Here is a 12,321-nt window from a genome sequence, read left to right as displayed (position 1 = left end):
AACTAACCTTTCCAAATGAGGCGTGTGCGATTAGGATAAGACAGACCACCACTTAATAACTACCATATATACTCAAGTATAAGTCGACCCAAATATAAGCCGACCCAAATATAAGCCGAGGCACCTATTTTTACCACAAAAAACTGGGAAAACTTATTGACTCGAGTATAAGCCTAGGGTGAGAATGCAGCAGCTACTGTAAGTGGAAAAGAGGGTCAACAATGCCCATTTGCAGCCTCACTGTGCCCATTTGCATGCCTCAGCCTCACTGTGTCCCCCATCTGCATGCCTCAGCCTCACTGTGTCCCCCATCTGCATGCCTCAGCCTCACTGTGTCCCCCATCTGCATGCCTCAGCCTCACCTGATCGGTGTTGTGCCCATCTGCCAGCGTTATGATCTCCTGGCGCTGTCCCTATCTGCAGCCTTATGATTTCCTGGTGCTGTGATATATTCAGTCTAGTCGGTGGCCATGCAATGTTCCAAAGCCCCGCCTCCTCCTCGTCCGTGACGGAACACTGACTCGGTTTCCCAGCAGTGAGTTAGTGTTCAGCCTATCACAGACGAGGACGAGGAGGAGGTGGGGCTTTGGTACACTGCATGACCGCCGACTAGACTGAATGTATCACAGCGCCGGGAGATAAGGCTACAGATGGGGACAGCGCCGGGAGGACTCGAGTATAAGCCAAGGGGGGCATTTTCAGCACAAAAAAAAAAAAAAAGTGCTGAAAAACTCGGCTAATACTTGAGTATATACCGTAACTACCTATTTGTTTTGTGAATCCCATATTCTTAACTGGACATTAAAATATTGTACTCTACATTATACAATCATTCTATATATGCGGTTATGTGACTAAATGCATGATAGTTTTATTGTCTAAATGCAGCATGTCAGCTGTTAAATGCATTTTCAATTAAAATAGAAATGAGAAAAAAAACATCTATTGGAAAACAAATTTGCCAATAGAGAAAGACTGTGTTTGTAGCATGTCACCCCAGGAAGGAATCACAATGATGTTACTTTCTTGGAACCCCACTTTAACTGAATGAGAAGGAGATAACTATAAATGTGAATTTTAACATTTTAGTTACATACATTCTAAATTTAATACTAGCTACTGTGACCTCCCTGTAAACATCCACACATTTATCAATGTAATCCCCTACTGATTTCACATGTCATTATTGGTCTTATGTATATTATTTAAAAAAAAAAAAATCAGTAAGTTGAAAAAAGTGAAAAAAGTGGATTTTAGGGTGTTTAGAAAACACTGTAAGATGGGTGGAGACAGATAAAAAAATACACCTTCAATTACATCCAAAAGCAGTCAGAAATTTCTGTCAAAAATCCAGATTAGAGTGTGCCTACTATTGGTGCATTACAATCGTATAAAAAGATCCAGTGTCCAAGTAAATGAATGCCAGACATAGCAAGCCATTACATGCTCAGCATTTCAAGCCAAATGACAGCACACTAGTGACAGCAGCTAACATTTCCAAAATGGTCTCCATCAAAATGCCATTTGGAAAATGTGCCTGGAGGCAAAACATGCATTCCCATTTTATTTGCATTCCTACCTTTTGTGTTGGCTTCTCACTTATAGGCTAACATTTGTGACAGATTAAACAAAGAGAGGGTTAGATAAATATAATAAGAAAACCTTGTAAAAATGTGAGCTTTTTTTGCAGAAAGAAATCCAGTACCTTGTATCCACATCTTTCAAGGTATGCTTCCTTTTCTTTTTCGGCAAGTTCGCTACGCTTAAAGAACTTCTTGTTTTCCTGAAACATTAAAAAAAAAAAAAAAAAAAAAACAAACATTTGAAAAGATAAATCTACATGTTAAAAACACTGATAATGGTCAACAAGGGGAAGCCACAGACACCTGCAGCCAGGTCCTAAGGCTGTCTGATATGATAATATTTTTGTCTGATACATTACCTGACGTTAAAAAAGTTAGGAGCCAGTTTTTTTTTTAACGAACAAAGCTTTATTTTCAATGACAAAACCCCTTCTCTTATGTAGCCCTGATGTGTATTTTTTGCAGATGCACAACACAGGTTTACACACGCAGAATACACGGAAAGTGCCGGTATGTGAAGAAGAAAAAAAAAGACACTTTAGCTCTGCTGTGGATCAGCAGCAGAGCTAAAGTTTTTTTGATTTGTTTTTAGAGGTTAACCACTTCAATACACAGTGCTTTCACCCCCTTCCTGCCCAGGACAATTTTCAGCTTTCAGCGCTGTCACACTTGGAATGACAATTGTGCAGTCATGCAACACTGTACACAATTCAATTTTTCACACAAATAGAGCTTTCTTTTGGTGGTATTTAATCACCACTGGGTTTTAATTTTTTGCTAAACAAAAAAAAAAAAACATTTTTCTTACCACTTGAGCGCCGGAAGGTTTTACCCCCTTCCTGACCAGGCCATTTTTTGCGATACAGCACTGCGTTATTTGAACTGACAATTGTGCGGTCGTGCGACACCATACCCAAATAATATATTTGTCCTTTTTTCCCCACAAATGGAGCTTTCTTTTGGTGGTATTTGATCACCTCTGCGTTTTGTTTTTTTTTGCACTATAAACAAAAAAAGAGACAGACAATTTTGAAAAAAAAAAAAACAATATTTCTTTCTCGAACATCATGGGACACAGAGCCTCAGTAATTACTGATGGGTTATATAGGTATCACTAGTGATTGAACACTGGCACACCCTAATCAGGAAGTTCAACCCCCTATATAATCCCTCCCCTTGCAGGGATACCTCAGTTTTTACGCCAGTGTCTTACTTAGGTGATGGACGTGTAAAGATGTCGTCCTGTGCTGAGCTCCAAAGGGATTATCCTAAGATCCTATACTGGGGCAGGCCAGGCGAACCGGATCCATTCCAAAGTGTCTTTTCTAGGCCGAATTGGATGGTACCCGGGCCTCGTGTCTGAAGAAACAAGGTTTTACCTGTAACGCTTCTCTTTTTAGAGAGCTGGACCCCGCATATTAGAAAATGGTTTTTCTAGCCTAATTTCTAGCCGGGTGCTTTACAGGCCCAGAACTGTGGATCCCCCTATTCGTAGGGGGCCCCCAGTCTCTGACGGTTTTTTCAAAGGGAGCCCACCATGAGAGGTGAAGATTGGGTCTGTGTAACAGAACCCTGCGGCTGGAGAAGGTAAGAGGAGATTCCACAGAATGTTTTAATTCTAGTAGGTTTTTTCCTTTAAGGTAAATGCATGCTATGCCTATTGTGACCACCGGGGGCTGCCAAGAGCACATACCTTCTCATGCTGATGTCTGTCTCAAGTGTTCGACGCTGCACAAGCTCCTCCGGCCAGCTCCAGGTAGGATGGGCGGGCTCTCCTCAGGGATAACTCCCCCCAGTCTAGGGGGAGGCCGCAGATGGTCTGTAGGGCGGTTAGACACCGCACTTTCACCGCCGTCGCCATTGTATGTGCAGGCCCATCACTACCGGCCTCTCTCCTTCCTCCCTCTCCCCCAGCCTTCCTCCATGTTGGTTCCGGAAGGGTCGGGAAGCGCTCGTTTTTTCAAAAAAGCAAAGGGGGGGGGGGGCATCAGCACAGCGTGCTCAGACGCCCACAGGACCGGCTGCAGGCTATTAAAGGCACTGATTACAGGTGCACTAAGCCTTCTGGAGGGACACAGAGCTGACGGTCGCATGTAAGGTGGGACACAGGCATTCTCCTAGGCAGCATTTACTAAGGGAACATCAGACTGAGCATTGGGTAGCAAGGCTTTTAGCCAGACTACATCGCTCAGCAGTCAGTGTTCATTTTCTGATACCTCCACCTTGTTGCTTTGCACTATGGATAGAAGAGGTTCAGGCTCCCCAAGAACCAGAGACTCTAGGGGATCTCGTTCGGGTTCTGAGGGCTCCCTGTCTGCAGCATCCTCCCCCCCTGAGGGGCCAGGGACGGCTAGCCAGGGAGAGCCATTGGGCTCAGGGGCTACACCTGCTTCTGGCACTTCAGCCCCTGTATACATTACACAGGAGGTTTTTTCCTCAGCCATTAATGGTTTAGAGGAAAGATTAATGGCCATGATTACATCTTCACTCGGTGGAAGAAAACGCACTAGGCCTTCTGCTCCCCAAGACCCTCAGGAAGAGGAGCTCTGGGATAAAGGAGAGAAATCCCTTTCAGAGGATCGGGATGGGATGGGATGGATGATTCCTCTTTGGAGGAAGCAGGTGGAGAGGGACCCTCTGCGACTTCCCAAGAGGAGAAAGAATCCTTACTGGATTGGTCCGCTCCACATTCAAGTTGCCCATATCTGAATCAGTTAAAAAACACTCTTCTTCTTTAGGGTCACTGAAACCTCCTCAAACAGCACAGGCTTTTCCTGTTCATAATTTACTTGAAAAGCTCCTTTATGCTGAGTGGGATCACCCAGATAAACGTTTTTTTTCCGCCGAAAAAGTTTTCAACACTTTATCCTATGGAAGAAAAGTTTATGAAAATGTGGGGAATACCGGCCATTGATGCCGCCATTTCCTCCATAAATAATAGTCTGGCTTGTCCTCTAAACAATGCTCAGGGATCCTGTAGATAAAAAGATGGAATCCCTATTGAAGGATGTTTTCTCCTTAGCAGGTTCAGTGGCTCAACCTGCAGTTGCAGCGATTGGAGTCTGTCAATACTTAAGAGACCATGTTAAACAGGTCATCAAAGTTTTACCTGAACAGCAGGCCCAGGGGTTGACTAACCTTCCAGCGGCCTTATGTTATGTTGTTGACGCCATCAGAGATTCTATCATGCAGACCTCTCGTCTGTCGCTGGGGTTGGTGCATATACGTAGAATCTTATGGTTGAAAAGTTGGTCAGCCGAAGCACCATGTAAGAATCTCCTGACTGGGTTTCCATTTCGTGGTGCAAGGTTGTTTGGAGAAGACTTGGATAACTATATCAAGAGAATCTCTTGTGGGAAAAGCGCTCTCTTACCTGTTAGGAAGAAGAGTAAGCGTCCCTCTTTCAAACGGACTCTTTCTCCAGCGCCGGGGGCTTCAGCCTCCAGGCAGTCTCGACGGCCTCGTCCATCTGGGTCCAGAGACAAGAGTCAACCCCAGGGACAAAAGAAGTCCTGGGGGAAGAAGCCTATTAGGCAAAACACTAAGACCTCTGCATGAGGGGGCGCCCCCGCTTGCTTGAGTGGGGGGGGAGACTGCGACAGTTCTCAGGGTTCTGGCAGGAGGATTTCCAGGACAGATGGGTAATCTTCACGGTAACCTTAGGGTACAAGCTGGAGTTTCAAGAATTTCCTTCTCCTCGTTTCCTCAGGTCAAGTGCCCCCAGAGATCCAGGGAAAAAGCAGTCGCTCCTTCTAGCGTTAGAGCGACTTTTGTCACAGGGGGTCATTGTGGTAGTTCCCGCCAAGGATCAAGGATTGGGCTTCTATTCCAACCTTTTTACGGTCCAAAAACCAAATGGGGATGTCAGACCCATTCTGGATTTAAGGGATCTGAATCGATTCCTAAGGATTCAATCCTTCCGCATGGAATCAATTCGGACAGTAGTCTCCACCCTGCAGGGAGGAGAATTGCTGGCATCGATAGACATCAGAGATGCATATCTGCATGTGCCCATTTTTCCCGCTCATCAGAAGTTTCTGCGCTTCGAGATAGGAGGGCGCCATTTCCAGTTTGTGGCTCTGCCTTTTGGGATAGCCACTGCACCTCGAGTGTTCACAAAGGTCTTGGCTCCTCCTCTATCCAGATTAAGGGCTCAGGGTATAGCTGTCATAGCATACCTAGACGACCTGCTCCTGATAGACCGGTCGGTAGCCTCCTTGAACGGGAACTTGAGGACCACAGTCAAGTATCTGGAACACCTAGGTTGTATCCTCAACCTAGAAAAATCTTTCCTAAAACCAGTAAGAAGACTGGAGTATTTGGGTCTGATCATAGATACAAGCCAGGAGAAAGTTTTTCTACCTCAGGCAAAGATTACTGCTTTAAGGGAGCTGATTCTGGCAGTCAGGACCAAGAAGGGTCCCTCTTTCCGCCTTTGTATGAGCCTGCTGGGAAAGATGGTGTCTTGCTCAATTCCATTCAAGACTACTGCAACACAGTATTCTGTCGGCCTGGAACAAGAAGGTTCAGGCATTAGACTTTCCGATGCACCTGTCGCATGCAGTGCGTCAGAGCCTCAATTGGTGGCTCATACCCAAAAATCTGCAGAAGGGAAAATCCTTTCTGCCGGTTACCTGGACGGTGGTAAAAACAGATGCCAGTCTGTCTGGGTTGGGGAGCAGTTCTGGAACAGTCTGCGGTTCAGGGGGTATGGTCCAAGACCGAGAGGACCTCACCCATCAACATTCTGGAGATCCGTGCGGTATTTCTTGCCCTAAAAGCCTTGGCTATCAGGCTACAGGGTTGCCCGGGCAGGATCCAGTCCGACAATGCCACAGCAGTGGCTTATGTCAATCATCAGGGAGGCACCAGGAGCCGAGCTGCTCAAAAAGAGTTGAACCAGATCTTAGTCTGGGCAGAGAAGCATGTGCCATGCATATCGGCAGTTTTTATTCCGGGGATAGAGAACTGGCAGGCGGACTATTTAAGTCGCCAGCAGTTACTTCCAGGGGAATGGTCTCTTCATCCCGATGTCTTTTGGGCCATATGCCAAAAGATGGGGGGTTCCAGATGTAGATCTCTTTGCATCCCGATTCAACAAAAAGATAGACAGATTTGTGGCAAGAACAAAAGATCCTCTTGCACACGGGACGGATGCGTTGGTGATTCCGTGGCATCGGTTCTCACTGATTTACGCATTCCCGCCTATTCTGCTACTGCCACGACTCCTTCGCAGGATCAGGCAGGGAAGGAAGTCAGTACTTCTGGTGGCCCCCGCTTGGCCCAGAAGGACGTGGTATGCGGAAATAGTAAGGATGACGGTGGGTTCCCCATGGACACTACCGGTACGCCCAGACCTGTTATCTAAAGGTCCAGTGTTCCATCCTGCTTTACAAACGCTAAATTTGACAGTTTGGCTATTGAGACCCACATTCTGAAGAGTCGTGGGCTTTCGGGTCCTGTGATATCTACCTTGATCAATGCAAGGAAGCCAGCTTCCAGAATGATTTATCATAGAGTCTGGAAAGCTTATATATCCTGGTGTGAATCCAGGGGTTGGCATCCCAGAAAATATGCGATTGGTAGAATTCCTGATTTTTCTACCATTGGGTTTAGAGATGAAGCTGGCCTTGAGTACCATCAAGGGCCAGGTCTCAGCCTTATCTGTATTATTTCAACGGCCACTTGCTTCGCATTCTTTGGTCCGAAACTTTATGCAGGGGGTGACGCGTCTTAATCCTCCGGTTAAGGCGCCCCTAAACCCCTGGGACTTGAACTTGGTTCTGTCTGTGTTACAGAAACAGCCTTTTGAACCAATACGTCAGATTCCTTTGGTCTTGCTGACAAGGTAGTTAATTTTTCTGGTAGCCATCTCTTCTGCTAGAAGAGTATCAGAATTAGCAGCTCTTTCCTGTAAAGAGCCTTATTTGATTGTACACAAGGATAGAGTGGTACTGCGCCCTCATCCTAGTTTTTTACCGAAGGTGGTTTCAGATTTTCATCTAAACTAAGACATTGTTCTACCTTCCTTTTTTCCAGATCCCTGTTCTCCGGAAGAAAGATCACTACATTCTTTGGATGTAGTGAGAGCAGTTAAGGCCTATCTGGAAGCGACTGCTCAGATTCGCAAAACGGATGTTTTGTTTGTGCTGCCAGAGGGTCCCAGTAGAGGACAGGCAGCATCAAAAGCTACCATTTCTAAATGGATTCGACAATTGATAATTCAAGCTTACGGTTTGAAACAGAAGATTCTTCAGATCAGGGCACATTCCACAAGGGCTATTGGTGCTTCTTGGGCAGTGCATCACCGGGCCTCTATGGCTCAAATCTGCAAGGCCGCAACCTGGTCTTCAGTCCATACATTCACCAGATTCTATCAGGTGGATGTGAGAAGGCATGAGGATATCACCTTTGGGCATAGTGTGCTGCAGGCAGCGGAACAGGATCCTCAAGTCTGATGGCACCCTACTTGGTTCTGGTCCCCCCCCCCCCCTCAGATAGCATTGCTCTGGGACAACCCATCAGTAATTACTGAGGCTCTGTGTCCCGTGATGTTCGAGAAAGAAAATAGGATTTTTAAAAACAGCTTACCTGTAAAATCCTTTTCTTTCGATGGACATCACGGGACACAGAGGTCCCGCCCCTCTTCTAATAAACTATATTGCTTGGCTACAAAACTGAGGTATCCCTGCAAGGGGAGGAATTATATAGGGGGTTGAACTTCCTGATTAGGGTGTGCCAGTGTCCAATCACCAGTGATACCTATATAACCCATCAGTAATTACTGAGGCTCTGTGTCCCGTGATGTCCATCGAAAGAAAAGGATTTTACAGGTAAGCTGTTTTTAAAAATCCTATTTTTTTACTTTGTGCTATAAAGCCTTCCCAATAATTAAAATAAAAAAAAATCTAATCTATTCATCAAATTTAGGCCAATATGTATTCTGCTACATATTTTTGGTAAACGAAATCCCAAAAGGCGTATATTGATTGGTTTGCGCAAAAGTTACTTGTAATGGCAGCGATAAGCGACTTATAGCGGGACTGCGATATTGCGGCAGACAAATCGGACACCTGACACTTTATTCGCGTCACTGGTCCCCAAACAGTGATCGGTGCTAAAAAGTATGCACTGTCACTGTACTAATGAATGGTAAGAAAGGGGTTAACATCAGGGGCGATAAAAGGGTCAACTCTGTGCCTAGGTTTTGCTTACTCACTGTGGGGGACGTGCTTTGCAGAAACACAGGATCAATGCCTTCCCTTCTGACAGAACGACAATCTGCCTTGCTTACATTGGCAGATTGTCATTCTGCCTGTGCAAGCAATGGGTGCCAGCAGACATCGAGTCCGTAGTACCCGCTGCTGGGCTCCCGCTGTGTAGAATCACAGTTGGAGCTGGTCACCAGCGGAGTGTGGTTCACCCTGCCCCCTCCTCCTCTGTATACACCCTGGGTCAGGTTCACCCTGCCCCCTCCTCCTCTGTATACACCCTGGGTCAGGTTCACCCTGCCCCCTCCTCCTCTGTATACACCCTGCCCCCTCCTCCTCTGTATACACCCTGGGTCTGCTTCACCCTGCCCCCTCCTCCTCTGTATACACCCTGCCCCCTCCTCCTCTGTATACACCCTGGGTCTGCTTCACCCTGCCCCCTCCTCCTCTGTATACACCCTGGGTCTGCTTCACCCTGTCCCCTCCTCCTCTGTATGGTGCAGGGAGGATAGACATTACACTATAATGGAGTACGAGAGGTGCTGGGAGGATAGACATTACACTATAATGGAGTACGAGAGGTGCTGGGAGGATAGACATTACACTATAATGAAGTACGAGAGGTGCTGGGAGGATAGACATTACACTATAATGAAGTACGAGAGGTGCTGGGAGGATAGACATTACACTATAATGGAGGAGTATGGGAGGTGCAGGGAGGATAGACATTACACTATAATGGAGTATGGGAGGTGCAGGGAGGATAGACATTACACTATAATGGAGGAGTATGGGAGGTGCAGGGAGGATAGACATTACACTATAATGGAGGAGTATGGGAGGTGCAGGGAGGATAGACATTACACTATAATGGAGGAGTATGGGAGGTGCAGGGAGGATAGACATTACACTATAATGGAGGAGTATGGGAGGTGCAGGGAGGATAGACATTACACTATAATGGAGGAGTATGGGAGGTGCAGGGAGGATAGACATTACACTATAATGGAGGAGTATGGGAGGTGCAGGGAGGATAGACATTACACTATAATGGAGGAGTATGGGAGGTGCAGGGAGGATAGACATTACACTATAATGGAGGAGTATGGGAGGTGCAGGGAGGATAGACATTACACTATAATGGAGGAGTATGGGAGGTGCAGGGAGGATAGACATTACACTATAATGGAGGTTGGAGGAGTATGGGAGGTGTAGGGAGGATATACTCCTCAGAGGGAGACCCCAGCAGTGACACAGCAATGTACTCACCCCCAGCAGCTCAGTCTCCTCCAGCTGCTTCCTCTTCCTGGCTATCTCCGCTTTCAGAATGTCCATAGCTATAAGAGAACACCAGAGAAGGCCAGTGCCTGCTCCCTCTCATACCGTGTACTTCCTGTTTACACGGGAAATGGCTGTGCCAAATGCCCATGAACATCTGCGCGTCTACTTCCGGGTCTTGGGAAGGCCGTGGAACGCACGGATTTCCGGTTCACTCAGCGATTGATCCTATGGTTACTCTGTAACGCCTTTACACAATAGATCGGGGCATATCAGAGGTCGTGCTTGTCTATAAGAAAAATGCGCCTCCTTCCAGGCATCCTATGTGACATGTTTTCTGATTATCAGGAATCGTGTTTTCTTCACATAATTCGGGACTGCAGACTCTTAGAGGCCAAACTCCAGCCAAGCAGATATATTTGCTTTCTGCATATTTCCACACCGCATTAGATAGTTCCCAGAGTCACAAGCACTGCAATGCAATCCGATGTGAATCCATCTCAGAGCTGCATGCACGATTGCACGGCAGCCCATAGAAGTGGATACAGATGCACAGACACAATCACATGCCAACATTTCAATTACAATCAGCTACTTTTGCTGTGTTTGCCGTGTGTAGGACAGGCAAAGGGAACAAGTCGCTCTATGCTGCGAAATATGCACTCAGATCCCTGAACTCTTATATAATCCTGACCCCTAAACCCTGTATGTTACTTAAAGTGGTTGTAAACCCTTACATCTACCCAATGAAGGGGCTATCGTCAGGGGATACAGAGGTGAAATAAATCCTCCCGCATAAGTAGTACCTGTTTATCTGCACGCTTCTCGTCTTTACATCAAAGTCCAGAATATAGAAAGTTTGAGAATTCTGAAAAAAGGGAGAGATGAGCCTGAAGTTAAACTCTGCAGAGCTCAGTGAGGGGAGCTCTGAGATCTGATTGGAGGGAAGGGACACTTCACACAGCACACAGGAACAGAGCTAAGGCTGTCAATCAGCTGGACATCCCTCCCCTGTCACCTTTTTTTTTTCTCTTGGTGTCAGGAAAAATTGTCAGAAGTGATTCATGCAGATAGCAGAGGAACAAAACAGCAGACAGAGATAAGTGTCGTTAATTGAGGCAAGTACACACTATAAATGGATATGTTTTGTTCATATTTCATGTATGAAGTTTACAACCGACTTAATCCTGACCCTTGCATTCTATGCTTTACATAAATCTGTAGACAATGTTGCAAGCAGCAGTTCTGTGAGCGTGAGGAACTACTGCTCACATGATCCCTGTTACTAAGCTGAACTAGTGTGTTACTTAGTTCTGACTCCTGAACTCTGTGTGTTACTTAATGATTAGCACATTGAGTTCAGCGGTAAAGATTAAGTCTTAATTGTGACCATTGAACTCTGTGCATTACCTAATCATGACTTCTGAACTCTCTGCGCTACATAACCCTGACCCCTGAACTCTGCATTACTTATATTGACCTGAACTGTGTGCGTTACTTAATCCTGACCCCTACGTCTGCGTTACTTAATCCTGACCCCGAACTGCGTTATTTAATCCTGAAACCTAACTCTGCATTATTTAATCCTGACCCCTAACTCTGCGTTACTTAATCCTGATCCCTAACTGTGTTACTTAATCCTGATCCCTAATTCTGCGTTACTTAGTCCTGATCCCTAACTCTGCCTTACTTAATCCTGATCCCTAACTCTGCGTTACTTAATCCTGATCCCTAACTCTGCGTTACTTAATCCTGATCCCTAACTCTGCATTAGTTAATCCTGAAACCTAACTCTGTGTTATTTAATCCTGACCCCTAACTCTGCGTTACTTAATCCTGATCGCTAATTCTGCGTTACTTAATCCTGATCGCTAATTCTGCGTTACTTAATCCTGATCGCTAACTCTGCGTTACTTAATCCTGATCGCTAACTCTGCGTTACTTAATCCTGATCGCTAACTCTGCGTTACTTAATCCTGATCGCTAACTCTGCGTTACTTAATCCTGATCGCTAACTCTGCGTTACTTAATCCTGATCGCTAACTCTGCGTTACTTAATCCTGATCCCTAACTCTGCGTTACTTAATCCTGATCCCTAACTCTGCGTTACTTAATCCTGATCCCTAACTCTGCGTTACTTAATCCTGATCCCTAACTCTGCGTTACTTAATCCTGATCAATAACTCTGCATTACTTAATCCTGATCCCAACTCTGCGTTACTTAATCCTGATCCCTAACTCTGCATTAG

The 12,321-nt window shown here is 45.8% G+C and overlaps 1 protein-coding gene across 2 annotated transcripts in view; it reads right to left on the bottom strand.

Annotated features, from left to right (window-relative positions):
* PRPF18 (pre-mRNA processing factor 18) overlaps window positions 1-10,244 on the bottom strand; it is a 91,253-nt gene extending 81,009 nt beyond the window's left edge. Inside the window, exons 1-3 of one of the 2 annotated variants that reach the window (XM_073619517.1) lie at window positions 10,064-10,244; window positions 1,706-1,783; window positions 1,580-1,606 (exon numbers count right to left, since the gene is read on the bottom strand). In XM_073619517.1, coding sequence (XP_073475618.1) covers window positions 1,580-1,606; window positions 1,706-1,783; window positions 10,064-10,129 — 171 coding nt within the window. In that variant the 5' untranslated portion in view covers window positions 10,130-10,244. The remainder of the gene's footprint in view (window positions 1-1,579; window positions 1,607-1,705; window positions 1,784-10,063) is intronic. The other variant, XM_073619518.1, reaches the window with a different exon arrangement.
* Between the last annotated feature and the right edge of the window lie 2,077 nt (window positions 10,245-12,321).

This window comes from Aquarana catesbeiana, linkage group LG03 (assembly GCF_042186555.1).
Source record: "Aquarana catesbeiana isolate 2022-GZ linkage group LG03, ASM4218655v1, whole genome shotgun sequence".
Lineage (NCBI taxonomy): Eukaryota > Metazoa > Chordata > Amphibia > Anura > Ranidae > Aquarana > Aquarana catesbeiana.
This window is presented reverse-complemented; position numbering and strand designations above follow the sequence as displayed.